Source organism: Rissa tridactyla, chromosome 4 (genome assembly GCF_028500815.1).
Source record: "Rissa tridactyla isolate bRisTri1 chromosome 4, bRisTri1.patW.cur.20221130, whole genome shotgun sequence".
NCBI lineage: Eukaryota > Metazoa > Chordata > Aves > Charadriiformes > Laridae > Rissa > Rissa tridactyla.
In genome coordinates, this window is record NC_071469.1 from 16,250,711 (window position 1) to 16,266,615 (window position 15,905).

Sequence of the window (15,905 nt, forward strand, 5' to 3'; positions counted from 1 at the left end):
TGGAAAAACTGTATTAGCTCTTGCCTTGGCACTTACAAGAGATGAAGAACATCTTATACTTTTTCAACATTCATGAAGCCTTACTTTTAAGTATTAGTAGAGTCTTAGTACACCAATGAAGGCTGGTGCTCTCTTGCTTACTGTGAACCAAGAACTTTTGCCTTTGTTGTTTGTAGCTAATATTTTAAAAGGTCAATCTTCTTCCTACCTAGCAGGGTCTTTATGAAGGTGCAATGTTTTTTATTTTTTTCTTTGTTAGGTTCCACCTGAGTTATTCTGTGATATATGGGTTCAGGACACTGAGTACATTCAAAATCCATGCATTTCACTAGCTGCCTATGTGGCAATGTGCAACAAATTTAATATTTGTATAGAATGGAGGAGCTCTGATTACTGTCGTAAGTATTCTATATATATATGTACCTCTAGTGTTCACAGAGATAAAATTTGCCTAATATAAGAGTTACTGTAAGTTGAAAATACCAGTGCTCATTGTGTCATCACATACTTTGGGAGTCATTATTGAGATAATAAATTCAGCATTTTTAATGATAGAATTCAAAGCAGTGTGCAAAAGGAATCAGGATCATTATCGCCATTTCACAGGTGAGCTAAAGACTCTTGCTCAGAAGCTTACCTCTGGCGTATTACGTACTTAAGTGTAGAAGTCAAATCTTTTCATTTGCAATGTAATGTTCATTTCTCTTCGCCACTTTCCACTGATACAACACAACAGAATTGGTTGTGGAAAGGTGGAAACCACAGAAAGTAAGTTCTGTGGTACTTTGAATTGGCAATGTGTGCTTGAAGTTGCTCCAGAAAGCTGTGCCTTTGGAGAAAGAATTAGAGAAATGAAACATCTTTGAGATTAGATGGAAAGCAAGGAGTAAAAGCTGAGAGCTAGAGTGTCCTGTCAGAAGGCATCTCTCATAGCAACATACTAAAATGTAAGGCCAAATAGGATGTAGCTGTAAAGAGAAAATATGGATTACAGCATCTCTTAATGCTCTCAATGACCGCCTAGGAAAAGCCCTACGCAGTGGTAACATAGGGAGGTCTGTGGCTTCAGTGCATGACAAAGGAAAGACTTACTGATGAAGCGTGATCCCCAAAAATAAGAGAACTCAATGTACATAGAAATCATAAGTCATGTCTTTTAAAAAGTGATTTAAGGTGGGTATGTCTGTACAGGCTTCATACAGGCACGCTGTAATGCCCTGCAAATAATAGTCATGGACTCTAAAGCTTAAAAACAGTCAATTAAAAAAAAATCTTCAGTTTGTATGGATTTTACTAGCTTTTAAAAGCTTTAAAAAAGAGATCCTTCAAACTATATCTGTAAATATACTTACGTATGCCATGCATCATGAAGGTACGCATCACTCTCTTATTTTTATACCACAGTGACCTCTGGTGGTGTGTGCCTAGCAAGGAAGAACCATGAAGTCGCATCTGGATTTTGTGGTCACTAAGTGCTGATATGCTGCAGACTGATTTTTAAAAATCTGAGTTTCCTCTATTTACAGGGCTCTGGTAGATACCTGCTGCGGGGCATTATGGCCATTTTTAGTAGTGAGGAGCTGAATAAAATTAACCTCCTCTCCCGATTAATCTTTAAAGTCTAAACTGGAACCTTTATTTTTGAGCAGACAGTCCCATTGTGAACTGGACTTTGTCTCATTACCATGATTCCAGATGGTGTTGCTGAATGATTTAGGTATCATTACATGATGAGGATCATATATTTCGGTAGTTCACAGAACAACGCTTGGCATTTGTAGTCATTCTGTGTTTGCCATATTTATGCAGCTTTAATCACTGTTTTGGACCAATGAAAGATCATGTGAAGTTTTCAACAGCAAAAGTTAAACCAAAATGAGAGGTTTTTTTGGTCTGTTCCTGCATGCACGTGTAACATGCCAATGAATTCACATTATTGGTATAAAGAATGTTAAATTTAACTGTGGTTTTTGACTTAAAAATAACATGTACATGCACAAGTGATTAATGTGGTTATCTATTAAGTATAGCAATGAATTCATCCCATGCTTTATTATTCCATGTAAAACAATGCTGTATGCTTTACATATCTATTTTTGTAATTGACAGAGCTTTGCCCTTTAGTAATCACTGCATTTTCTTCAACCACTGCAAAGTATTCAGAATGATTCAGAACACTGTATAATTGATCAGTGTAGTACTTGAAAATGTTTTTGAAGTTTAAATTACTTCGTGTTGACACTGTTGCATGGTTTGATATCTCTACAGCCAAAATGCAGTAGAGATGAACCCTGATGAAGATGTCACTACAAGAAGACAAGTAAAAGTGCTTACACCTTCCTTTTGTTTCAGTTTGTCATGTAGCAGGTAACTGGTCTGTATTGGTGTTTTAGGTTGGTAGACCCTACTGAATTGGCAAGCACAGGAAGCTGACAAGATGACAACAATGTCTTCTCTTAGGTACTACCTCATGTGATTACAACTTCAGAATGAGTGATTTGTTTATTTCCTTCCTAGCCTTCCCCTGCTCTGAAAACTTCTCCTATCAGGCTTGTATAGCTGCCTGTGAGGTTGCAGATAGTTGTCAGAATAACGAAGTTGCTTCTGTGGACCCAGACTCCTGCTCAGTGTTGACAGAAGGCTGCGTCTGTGCTGGAGGGACCATCCTTCACCGAGCTCACACTGCTGTCTGTATTCCTGAAGAAAAATGTGGTATATTTGGATGTGATTTTCTTCTTTATTATCTGCAAGTTGGTGGTCAGATTAGTAATAAGTCAAGTTCTGGCCAGATGTTGTGTGGGTCCTGCATATGTCATTTAGTTGAGGACTGTAGATATTCAGTAAACATTAATTGTACAGGTGAGCAAGCAGGGAGTGCCCTTGTGACATACAGTTTTGCTCACCTTCTCTCAGCTGGAGGATGCTCTTCAAAATGGAAGGTTTTGATTATGTTTATGCATTCCAGTATTCTAAGTATGGTAGTCTTGGCCTCCTTTTCACCTAGCCCTTTGCCAAGGGTCCAACCTATTGATACTAAAAGGCATTCAAAAGACACACAGCAACAGTTAATTACATATTTTGAATAGTACATGTATAAGTGCTATGTTCTTTCTGCCAGCATTGATATTTATTTTCATCACAATTCTGCCTGAGAACACCAAATTATGGACCAATACTTAACACTAACAACACAAACCTTAAAGATGTAACTTATTATAAATCAGATTACATAAAGCACTGTAAATTAATAATAGTTTTGCTGTGAGTGAAATACGAAAGTAACTTCTTTTTAGATTACTGCTTTAAAAACAAAGATTGTTTTGGGATTTTAAGTGACTAGCCTTGCAGGAGAGCCACAAAACAAAGTGGAGGCCCTGATCCTCTGGAGAGTGTTGTGTCCTGCTTTCCCATACAAACTCAGTCTCAGACTGTCTCCTCTTTCACTTTTTTGTGGGGTGATGGGGATAGGTGATTCCTTTAAAACTGTGATTTTTACACTGCATAGATCCACGCCCGCTGTGGAAGAAAATGGTGGTCGAAATTTGAAGTAAAAAGGAATTACTTCCGTTTTCTGTTGTCCTTGTCTAGCTTGTACAGACAGTTCAGGAGCACCTCATGCAGTAGGTGAGATCTGGAAAACTTCTTTGAGCGGATGCTGTATGCAAAAATGTGTTGACAGTGAGACCATTATTCCAGTGGAGTACAATTGTTCAGATATCCACAATTTAGACTGTCAGCGATTTGGAGAAGTGGCCTTGCTTATTCCGGGTGATCAGACATGTTGTCCTCAGAAGATCTGTAGTAAGTATTCCTTAATGATTATGAATACTGCCCACTGGAATATGCAGATATCCTTTCGCTGTGGTTTGTTTTCCTGTCACACATCCTAGCTTTGAAGTGAATGAAAATTACTTTGGTTTGAATTTACAGATTATGCAGAAAACTAGAAACTTTGTACTATTTGGCTTAGCATCCAGTAGGTTTTGGGGAAGAGGTAAAGGGAGGGGATAAGGCTTATAAGGACTGAAATAGCACTGTGTGAATTTGGATATGAATTGTGTTTCTCTCAGCTATACATGCTACTGATTTATTTTTAATATCTAAATACAAACAAATGATGTAACTAATTCCAAGAAAAAAAAATCAGATCTTTGTTTATCTAATTTACAAAGTAAGCAGTAAAAAAGGGCTATGAAAGCTTTTTTGGTTTGGTTTGTGTTTTTTTCCAATCCTTAGTTAGCTTAGAAAGTCCATCTTCAAAAAGAAATTGCAAACAGTTTTCATGTTTTCACCACCTGGGGTAATGTTGCAGTAAGTTTTACACAAGAATAGGAATTTTTTTTTTTTAATTATTATTTAACTCTCGCAAGGACACAGCTCTAATTTAACTTTACCTCCATGGAGAATATTGCAAATGCCAGACACTTATGAATATTACCTCATGATTTTTTGCTAGTTTGTTGTGGTTTTCATATGCATGTTCTTATTTTGAGATTTGGGGTATCAAACTGCAAATGCTGCTTGCCACTGCTCTACTTGACTTATAAATGCATAAGATAGTTTAGAAGGGGTTTTTTTCTTTTCCTTTATGTAACAGTTTGTAATGAGAGCCTCTGTGAACCCCTAATCCCTGAGTGTAATGGCTTGGAAAAGCTGGTCACTTACTACAGTGAAGAATCCTGTTGTCCCAACTATGTTTGCGGTAGGTTTCTTTTGAAAAGGTAAAAAAGTTCGCCCGGTAAAAGACATTCACTAAACTAAATAGATCAACTTAGAAGCAAAAGGTAGTTAGTGTAGACATCATTGTTGGTATGGCCATTTAGAAAATTCTCTTTAATCTAAAAGCTCAGGGTTGGTCTGTGTCTCAATTTGAGCAGATAAAATGATGGAATCTCTTATTTAACGATCAGACAATCAGGCGAGAATGTGTCTTTGCTCTCTTGTGATAAAAGGTAAAAGTTTTTCTAAAGTATCTTATAGCATTTCTCTGCTCTGCACTGCCATTTCTTAGGGATGTAGCATAAGGACGAATGCTATACTTCGTATAAATACATCTGTTGCACTTTTTCAGAGTGTGATCCAGCAAAATGTGAACGAATGGAGCAGATGCCAAGCTGTCAAGATGATCAAACGCTAATTGCTGCTCGGGTGGAGAGTACCTGTTGCATTTCCTATATATGTGGTACATATCTTGGCTCGTTCAGACTATAAGTGTTTTTGCATATGCAAAGATGTCTACTATTATTTTGCCAATTGAGGCTCCTTCTACTTCCTTTAGCTCTCCCAACATAACGAAGCTTGAAGGTGGTTAAAAAAATGGGCATTAAGTTTACAAAACATAAGAAATGGCAACAACCATCAAGAGTCACAAAACAGCTTTGTGCAACTGAGTAGTGTTCTTGGGTCATGTAGAGGAGTGGTGGTGGAATCCATGGATGGAGGGAGTTGAGGGCTTTTGAGAGACTGTCCATGTACACTGTATGGACTAGCTGCATGAATATTTTTATCTGAAAAGACTGAAGTTAAATATGATCTTTCTCCCTATATCCTGTTGTATCAGCTGTGGCCCATCAATGGTAAATATTCTCTATCAGAGTATTATGCAAATGTGTTCAGTTCATTTGGGGTTTGGCCTTTAATAACTTAATTCAATAAAAAAAAATTCATTTTTGGCATCATCATAGGAGTTCTGATGTTACCATGCTGTTATTTTCTGTATGATAATAATATGATAATGAGATCTTATCGAATTTACTCTATTTTTGCACATAGATATCTACGAATAAAGGCTGAGTCATTTTGATTAGCTCTTCCATGTGCAAAAATTTGAGCATTAATAGAGAATTTAATCACAGTTCTGTATTTATAGCCAGTAATCAGGGCATTGCTTTGATCGTGTGATAGTGATGTTGTGTGTTTGGCTCTTCTCACTGTCCATACAGGATCCATCTGTCTTTTTTGATATAATGAGTCTTTGCACTCTACATATCGAAAAGTACCTACTGTGGTTTTCATATGTGTTCAAGTGGGAGGATAACACTGGGATCACAGGAGATGCCCTTTATTGGATCTCAAAGATCCTATAATTTGGGCAGAGGAGCATTCCTAAAAACGGGGTGACTTTGTAGGAGAGAAAATCTAGCAAGATTTTTCATAACAGAAAAGGAGAGAAAATCCTGTTTGTTGTGATCTGACTCACAATGCATTCATTCTTTATAGCAGGGGATAAAGAAAAAGCCAATTACACTGAAAATTAGCCTCTTTTATAGGGACTATAAGGAGTGAACGTGGAGTGTTTCTGTTCACTTTCATATGCATCTGTGACAAACTTATGGGCATGTTTCTTAGGCAGTAGTAAAAGTCCTTCTTATTTTTTTTATTTAAATAATTGTTTTCTTCAGCATGCGGGGCTTGCTCTGATCAAATACCCAAATGTCAAGAAGGAGAAGTTCTTATTGTGGATGGCAATACTACAGAGAGGTGTTGCCCTACATACCAGTGTAGTAAGTCTGACTTGATTTAGATATTTTAAGTAATAGAGAACATGTTAAATTGTGGATGTCAATGTGTGGATGTTCAGTGCCAAAAATGGTGGATTAGAGATACACCTCTGCTTCTGTATATAAGCAAGCTATCATCTGTAGTCCTGAACAAATAATCTTTACTTTTAAAGCTTGATGTGCCTAAAGCATTAACTGAATATCTGTGTCATGGAGACAAATGAGTAATTTCAGGCCCCAAATTCTGGAGATCTAAATCTGTTTTAAATATTTGCCTAGAGTATTGTACTCCACACTACTATTACCCGATGGCTAACAATTAAATTTCGATTATTAGTCTTTTCAAGTAAGATATTTTTTAAAGGTATTTAGTATGAGTAATTTACTATCTCTTGATTCATATTTCTGTTCATCAAAATATGACAGTTTATTGGACTTTATTTTCTTTAATTTTAGTTTGTGAAATACATCGTTGTCCTGAATTCAAATGTATGCTAGGCATGTCTTTGGTGGAAGTATGGAGCCCAGAGAAGTGCTGCCCCTTTCGGAGATGTGGTAAAATGATTAATTTTTTTTTAGTTTAGACAGTAAGACACAGACAAGAGACTTGGGCTCTTGCGTCAGTCAGCTATACCATTGTGATCTGTTCATGAACAAACAATATAGAAAAGTCATCTCATGGTACAGAATTTGGTAATCTGCCTGTTGTTCTTTCTTGCTTCACAAGGGTGATAGTATACTATAGAATTTGCCTGTTCAAACTGGGTGGCTTATCTTGAAAATTTTGTAAAAGTTAGTAAATTATTTATGGCTTAAAAAAAAAAGGTTAGATTCACAGGTCAGGAGTTTGCCAGTTTACAAAGACAGTAGTATATAATACATTTCTTTGCCTTAAACACAAGTGCCTATTGCCTGATATTGATTGTAATGATTGTCATCACTGCAAAGAGGCTAGCAGCTAGTATGATCATCTTTTTTTTTTTAACGTATTCAGGTGAACTGCAGTTGATACAAAGCTGTAAATTGTTGTAATAAGCAAAGGTGGTCATAGAAGCTGGTATTAGCTATCAGGATGGAATAGAAATCAAACATAATTCTGGCCTCGCCACATGGGTATGTTTCAAAAACCAGCAGAACTTCTTCAGTGATGACTTGTAAATCTGGAATTTCTGTTCTCACTGATGCTCTGTTTTAAGCAAATGGCCTATAACTTTCTCAACTCTTGCTTCTGTTATCGTATTTTGTTTTAGAATGCGCATGCGAAACAATCCCCAAACCTCAGTGCAAACTGGTATGAAATTCATCTTCCTTGTCAGTATTCTTTTATTAATTTATTAATAAATCTATTTATCAGTATCTCACTAATCGTTTTATCAGTGAAATATGAAATGCCATGTCACTGTCTGTTTTTTTAAATTGCTTTACGAGAACATATAACCATTTTTAAGGAGACAGTTAAGTTTAAATATCTTGCAGAATAAAATGGCTGTATAGCATTGATATTTCTCGAGTTTTTATGGCCGTATACTGCCATAAAGTATTTGTAGAGTGGAACTCCTTTCATGCACCCGAGGATGATACTTTGTTTTTAAAGTGTCAGAACTTAATGCTTTAAAGCATCTTTTTTTTGTAAATATTATTTGTTATAGTGAATATGTTAATATATATCATCCACTCCAACTGCTGAATAAGCAGAACTTTGTATTTCATTGTGGCTTGTTCTACATTACAAAAATGCCTGTTAGCATTGCTATGTTAGGTTCTCAGTCAGTACTGGGAATGCTTTGATTTTTTCTTATCATTATTTTATCCAGAAAATAATACTGCGATGGGAATAATTTATAAAAATTATAATTTGGAGTCCTGAAGGAATCGGAAATAGTATGCTCCTTTTTTTATAGAGGGAATTCAAAATGCTTTGTAAGTGAGGTTGTTGTTATTGCTTTAATTTCATAGCTGAAAAAACTTGGGCGTAAGGAATCAGGACTTGCAGAAAAGAAAAATCTTAATATGCATACATATAAATAATAAAAGGCAAAATTAAAAAGTACATCTGTGCTATTGTAACACTATTTATATCCATTAAGTTATTCCATGAAAGAATACGCTCCACACTGTGTGGAGATTTCTGTTCAAAAGCAAGCCATTGCATTTCATTGTTGGCTTGCCTTCGTCTTTTCTGTCTTAAATGTCTGCTGTACTGACACCAACAACCATTCCTGTTTTTTCAGTTGTAAAAAAAATTTCCATTCAGTTATCGTTACTTAATGAAATGTCCTGTGGGTGATGAAAGTGTATTCAAAATAGGTTTCTACGGGCAAGAGATACTGCTACTCAAATCCTGAAGGAAAGGTATTTAAAAGAAAAAGATGATACAGATAAGAAAAAAATGTCATTTCACTTTTTTTTTTTTTCCTGCTTTTATACACTTAGGGGCAGAAACTTCAGATAGATGAACAGTTTCAGAACAGTACAGAAAATATCTGTAACTGTGTTAAATACAAATGTGGTAAGTCAGAAAAGAATTTAATTCAAAGAAATACCCTTTCAAGTGCTAAGGTAAATTAGGAATGATAAACTGGGTGTTCACTCTGAACATGGTGCTGAGGAGGAAAGAACTCACTGACATAATTCACAAATAGTGTAAGAAAAAGCAAGAAAATAGGACCCATCGCTAAATATTTGATTGATTATGGCCTGTCCTTGTATTCTGTTAGTTCCTGCAGCGGGAGGTCTGTGCCGCAAATAGCAGATAGAGTTTTGGGAAAGTTGGGTGGTGTTGACTAAGTAGCCTGCATTTTGCTGAGCTGAAGTAAGGACTCCAAACACAGACCCAATGTTCACATAAAGAAAAGTCCCGCTAACCCATTATGAGACTACTCGGGAGTTGTAGACGTGCGTATGTGCTTTACAAGATCAAGGATAGCATTCAGCACCATGCAAATTCATCTTAAAGCATGCCCAATAGTGTCTGCAAAAACTCACTAAAAAATTTCTGTGGGGCACCTAGTTGACCGATAGAGTTAGGATTGCTCTTGCCTAGATTTCTACAATAAAGATGTATACTTTTGAGCTAATTATCTTCTGTACCCTCAATAATCAGTGGGGAGAAAGACATTTCTCAGGTACTTTTCTTATCCTGAAGTAGACTTATAAAACAAATCAGTTGAAGAAGCACCTACTGTTATTTTGGTGGTGCAGCTAATAGAATATTATATATTTATTTATATTTCATGCATGGTTATATTTGAAATAATTTGGTGATTGTAATGAAGCATTAGACCAGTATTAACAGTATGTTTGAAAATCTGACCCATAATTCTTAAAGAGGTAGAATAGCTTTTTCCATTTCTTTTTTACTGTTTGAAACATTTTTTTAACAGAGTTTTGATGCCAAGCTTTCGATTGTCCTGAGCATGCTGTTTATTTTTGCATTTTCTTGTAGTGAGAGACAAAGTTTGCCTGAGTAATGAGAGAGGTGTGCTGCTTCCTGGACAGACAATCGTGGAACACAATGCAGATGGCATTTGCCGTATTTCTTATTGTACAAATGTGATTGATCCCTCCACTAAATACTACCAAATAAACACATCTTCAATAGACTGTGCTGTCAAGTGCAAAGCTGTAAGAAGTTCAGAATTTGGACATGTATATTGTGACTGGTAGTCTTAATTACATTTTGTTGGGTTTTATTGAGTAGATTACAGTCATAGGAGCAAGATGGAAAGAGTAACTATGAGATCTCCCACTAATGGTGTGCTGATAGAAGTTTATAAAAGTCTCACTCTGTTCACTGTTTTCTCCCCTGTGTAAATCTTATACGAACTAATGTATATAGCATTCTGCCACCTTGCATTCCTGTATAACTGCATTATGCACAAAGTGGTACAAATTCCTGGAAGACATTAGCTCAATAAGAATTGGGAACAGAATAATTATAAATAGAAGAAAAATTCTAAATGTGGCGAAAACAGCTTTATAAAATAAGTAAATGATACCATGTCTTTTTAGAAAGTATAATACATTACCATGGGAATATTATATAGATTACTTTTTCTAATTATGTACGTACTTGATGCCTAATGTGTAAAGAGTCAAAATTTCAGTGGTTCTTCAAGTAAGCTGTCAGACTTATATTTGAAAATGGGAGAAAGGCCACTGCATTCTCTGAGTTGGAACTTCTTCCCATTTACTTCGATTAAGATCAAAGATATTTTATAAAAGCTTCATGAATGTACACTGTGCACAAAAGTAAGCTATCTGATTTTGAAAGTTATTTAAAAATGAACCCTAAAATCAGATACCTGAAAAAAATCTGCCCATTACAGCAGCAAAATGTCAAGCTGCAAGGTGGTCTCATACAAGGACTAATCTATTTGATTTTGGCAGAACCAAGTCTATCAGCCTCCAAAAGATTTATCAACTTGCTGTGGTAGCTGTAAGAACTTGTCTTGCCTCCACACTTTCAGCAATGGCACAGTTTCTAATTTTAAGGTAAGTTTATACATGTCTTATTCCCTCAAAGTATTTAGGAGTAAATAAAAAAACTATGAGATACTGTACACACATTGCCATATAAAATGTGCAAAGAAGAGCTTTATATAGCCCAATTCTAGGAACAGTTTTGCATGTACACAACATTAGTTTCTTGGAGAGTCAGTTATATAGCTGTCCACAGTGATTAAAGGATTGTGATATATCAGAGAACCATTGTCAACTTGACTATTTTAGAACCTACTTAACATTATATATATTTAGTGGAGTTTTAAGTTCTGTATTTAAACAGAACTTTTACATGTGTCTAAATTATATTTTGCTATAAGTATCACTTTTGATTCAGACAAGATCACATTCAATGGAACTGTATTATAAATACTGTAATACCATTTTTTCTGAGTTGCTGGGTAAAGATTCTGTTTCACAATTTTTAACAGCCTGGTACTGTTTGGATTTCAAACTGCATCAGATACGAATGCACTAACACGGCAATAGGACCAGTTCTGGTTTCCTCTTCAGTTGGCTGCCCACCCTTTAATGAAACTGAATGTGTGAAGGTCAGTCAGTGTTCAATACATTGTTTGCATTCCAGCAATGAGTTATATTTGCATGAAAAGATTAACACTGACAAAAGATGTTTTTACCTCAAGAAGGGAGAAATTTTAATTTTTGCAGTGCCTGCGTTTTTGCACAGACATTTGAAGGTGAAAAGCTCTAACTGTACACATTTAGTGTGACACCAGTTGCTGGAGAGACCTCTTCTTATTCTCAGAATTTTTTTTAATAGAGGCTTGTCAAACTAGTCCTTATACAGCTGTCTGAATTTGGATGCTTTTCTGTGTTGGACTTCTTTCTAGCTGATTTTCTGTGTATAGCAATTTGATTCATCACAGTGGTGAAAAACATTGAAGAAAAGGAAAGATTGTCTGAATATCAGAAAAATCTCTTCTACAGTGAGACTTTAAGTTTTTGTGGAATAATATTGCAGGAGAAGCAAAATCTCTATTGAATTTGCAAAATGAGTAAGTGCCAGGAAATGTACGCAGGGAACACTCTTGTATAGCTCTGTAATTCTACATTTCCATGTGGATGGGAGGATACTTTCCTTAATGAATGATGGTATGCAAGCAGGGAACACTCCTAAAGGAACCAGGTGGCTGTAGTTCTTCCTGGCTGATAACATTGGATTGGTTCTTCAGAGAGAATCACAGTTACACAGCTGGGGAAAGGCCTTTTGCTGTTCTAGGCAAACTAAACTTAAGGCAGAGAGGTAGATCATCATGGCTTGAGATACCGAGGTGGACATCAAAAATTGAACACTCCTTTAAGGTTATCTGAGAGAGCTTTTTAAAAAGCTGTAGCTGTTCTTCCTGCAGTACTCTGGGAAGTGCTTTATGCTACAGCACTGAAGATAGCCATGACTCTCCACTATGGGGAGTGTTTGACTTCTCATTTAGATGAGATTTCTTCCTGTTTTAATTTCAGAATCATTTTTGTGATTGTCCGTATGGCCTCTACAAGAAGTCAGGGGTTTACTCTAGGTAACAGATGATGGTGTCAGACTTAACACAGTCATTCCCTCTCCAAATGTGGCATTTTGATAGCTGGTGATTTATAGTAGCATTCAGTGACAACCACTTAATATTCACTTGTGTTAGAATAGTCAAATCATTTACAGTAAAACATTCATCCATTGACGAGAGTGCTGCATTTGACTGAATAATGTTGCAGAGTTTTATCTGGGAGATATTTCTAATAGTACAAATATATGTGAATATATTAGAAAAAAAATCAATTTTTTTCCTCTTTATCTCTCTCTTGGTCAGGTCGGGGGCTATATCGTACCATTCTTAGAAGGATGCTGCAAAACATGTAAGTGATTAATGACACTTCCTGCCTCGCAAGTCTGTCTGATTTGTTGTTACCTTAGAAATAAGGTTGATTCTCTCCTTCATGAAAGCTTGATTTACTGATCTCAAAGGCTATGATTTTCCCAGTTTGCCAACAAAACTAGTAGAGTTAAATCAGAAGAAAGCAGCTTAACATTGAAGGGTTTACTCCACTGATAGTGATTGTGGCTGGCCAAGTCACTAAAATTGCTACCTTGAGTATTTTGTAGTTCTCATATAAAACTCTACAAAAAACTAGTTACTGTGTTTAGTAGAAAGAATGTACTGTGTCTTGGAACACTTAACACTTAAAACATGCTTCACCTACATTCATATTTTCATATTTGGTATATATGAAGATTGATCTACGCAGTTTGTAAGTTAATGCTGCAAATAATTAACTGATTGTAATAGTGTTATGTTCCGTTTATAGACATAGTTCAGAAGCTTTCAGGCAATATACTTTAAAAGAACTTATAATTAAAAAATCCCCCCTTACTTGATTACCAAGATATGTTTTGATATCTATGAAAGCTAATAAAGGTTCTCGGGGAAAAAAGAAAATAGTTCTCTACAGAATGGGTTCCAAATACGCTGATTCTTAAGGTAAATCAAGAGCTAAGTACATTTTTCTTAGCACACTGGTACATAGCTGAAACATTTCAGCTGATTTCATGAAGAATTTAGCCTGAGGGAGACACCTAACATGAATAATCTAAGCTCAAATATTTGTAGTTGACAATGTTTTGAGCAATTGAAAAGGAGATTTTTACAGGCGGCAGTATCAGATTATCTTTAGAAAGGTGCAAAAATCTGACTTCATTTGCATAACTGGCTGGAATAGCAACCTAAAAGCTAAAGATAGTAGGAGATAAAGCGTGGGAGAGAGCTGGAGAATAGTGCGGGTGTTTCCTGCTGGGTGGGATGGGATCATGACTACCAGATATGGTACCATGCACACAGTTACTGCAGTGGGATACGTGTGGCCAACTGGGAGGTACCTTTCGGTGTTACTCATGTATTACATTTTGTAGTGCAAAGGTTATTGAAACTGTGGAAGATTTACCTGCTTTTTTCATGCTGTTAATCACTGTAAGGGAATGGTAATAGCTTTTCATGTTTTCTCACACTGATGGACCTGTGTTTGTCCTAGTTCTGTAGCCGATTCTCCACAGGCTCTTTGAGAATATTTTTTGAATATCTGACATTACCCTTCAATGCCTTATCAGCCATATAAGCCAGTTTCTGAACAAACAATTTATTAAGACTGTTAAAAGTCCATTAAGCTACTTTTCAGCAATGCAGAAGATCTTGCTACTATACTTAGAGAAAGATTATAACCACAATCTTAATTATTTAAGACAAAAGTAAGTTATTAATCTGGGGCATGCATCAGAAAGTAAAATTAAACCCTTGAAAAATCCAGTGACTTCTGAGATACATTCACAAGTACATTCATACAGTTTTGATTTCACACCTGTTTATAAACAACATAGTATCTCAATCATGTAGTTCATTCTGGTTCTGAACAAATCTGGCTTGAGAGCAGTTAATCAATTGTAATTGTGTGAGACGTTTTACGAGAAGGGTTATCAGGTTGTTGTTTTCCTTTGAAGTACTTTACCATTAGAAACCATTGTGATTTTTGCATTTAGTTTTAAGTGGTATTTGAAAACTAAGTCCTAGAAGTTCCATCAAAACCTAAGGAGTTTTTACAAACACTGTTCAGAGGAAATTATACTATTCCTTTCTTATAACCCCAAAAGACATCTTAAATTTAGGGTACCAGATTGTCTTAGTTATACCAATGTAGATCACATTCTTCCTGGTTTTAACATTAGGCACATTAGGCTTAGCTATGCAGGTAATACCTGGACATGGTCTTGAGCTGCTGACACAGTGATCCCTGCTTGAGCAGGGAGGTAGGACCAGATGACCTCAAGAGGTCCCTTCCAACCTCAGCCATTCTATGATCCTGTAATATACAGGCATTTTAAGGTTGATTTCTTTTCTCAAATATGCTGAAGTCTAATAACTCCAGAATGTTTCATACTGATAGGGAATCCCCTGTAACTTGTACTCTGTTCAATATGTAATGTTCTTACCAGGTTCTACAGTGTCAGTGCTCCTCCCATTCCCTGTTAGCCCAGTCACTCCTACAGCCTATGCTAGCTGTAACACAGGTACATTTTACTGGAAATAAGTAGGACCAACCCAAACAGCATCATTGTTGATTTCCAACAATGTACTCCCTGATAGGAGCATCAGGCCTCATGTTACCCAATTATGCCAAAAGCTGCAGTGTAGTGTAACTGCTCATGGTTCAGAGTGGCTCACATTTTGACTTTGTTTTGTTTTTCATTTTGCACTGTGTGGGCAGTGCATTGTTGTTAGCCAACAATGTACTGTTGGTAGTAAGCACTTGCATAGCCTTTAGCTTGCTGCATGCGTAAAATTGCTGTTTTTAAAAATGTAAGCTAATTCCATTATGTTTACAGTGCTGTAGAACATAGAGACTAATGGCTTTGCTTGCTAAAGCTTATTATGTAAGCAACATTTTCACAGATGATGTATCATATAGTTTTGCTTCCCGTGGCATATACAGTAGAAGCAGGTCATTTCTTTCCCATATGTAGTTAGGATAGTATACTGAAAACAGTAAGCCTGTGCTTTCTCCATGAAAACTGGAGATTATATTTGTTCTTTCAAATAGAGTATGTTAATTTTTTGAATTGTAATATGGTATGAATGCAATTATTTTGGCATTTATTTTGTGAAAACATCTCTCCACATTTCTGTAAGAGAAATGATGTTGACTGTAATTTTGTACATCAGCGTGATACATCCTTCATTAAATTACTCTCATGACTCTAGAAGTACTACGCTGAAATCTATATTACTCTTTCATATTGACATCACTTTAAATGACAACAGTGTTATGAGTCAACCCAAAAACCAAGCAATGATTTTTGTCCATACAGCCTGTGAAAAAGAATCTCATTATAATACAACATGTATA

General features: G+C 36.0%; 1 protein-coding gene across 1 annotated transcript in view; it reads left to right on the forward strand.

Moving 5' to 3' along the window:
* Positions 1–15,905, forward strand: part of OTOG (otogelin) — a 104,630-nt gene that overhangs the window by 85,409 nt on the left and 3,316 nt on the right. Inside the window, exons 42-55 of the mRNA XM_054201326.1 lie at positions 260–398; positions 2,518–2,712; positions 3,589–3,801; positions 4,598–4,702; positions 5,072–5,182; positions 6,402–6,503; positions 6,957–7,055; positions 7,751–7,791; positions 8,934–9,009; positions 9,946–10,124; positions 10,890–10,994; positions 11,435–11,554; positions 12,824–12,869; positions 14,995–15,069. Of these exons, the coding sequence (XP_054057301.1) occupies positions 260–398; positions 2,518–2,712; positions 3,589–3,801; positions 4,598–4,702; positions 5,072–5,182; positions 6,402–6,503; positions 6,957–7,055; positions 7,751–7,791; positions 8,934–9,009; positions 9,946–10,124; positions 10,890–10,994; positions 11,435–11,554; positions 12,824–12,869; positions 14,995–15,069 (1,606 nt within the window). The remainder of the gene's footprint in view (positions 1–259; positions 399–2,517; positions 2,713–3,588; positions 3,802–4,597; positions 4,703–5,071; positions 5,183–6,401; positions 6,504–6,956; positions 7,056–7,750; positions 7,792–8,933; positions 9,010–9,945; positions 10,125–10,889; positions 10,995–11,434; positions 11,555–12,823; positions 12,870–14,994; positions 15,070–15,905) is intronic.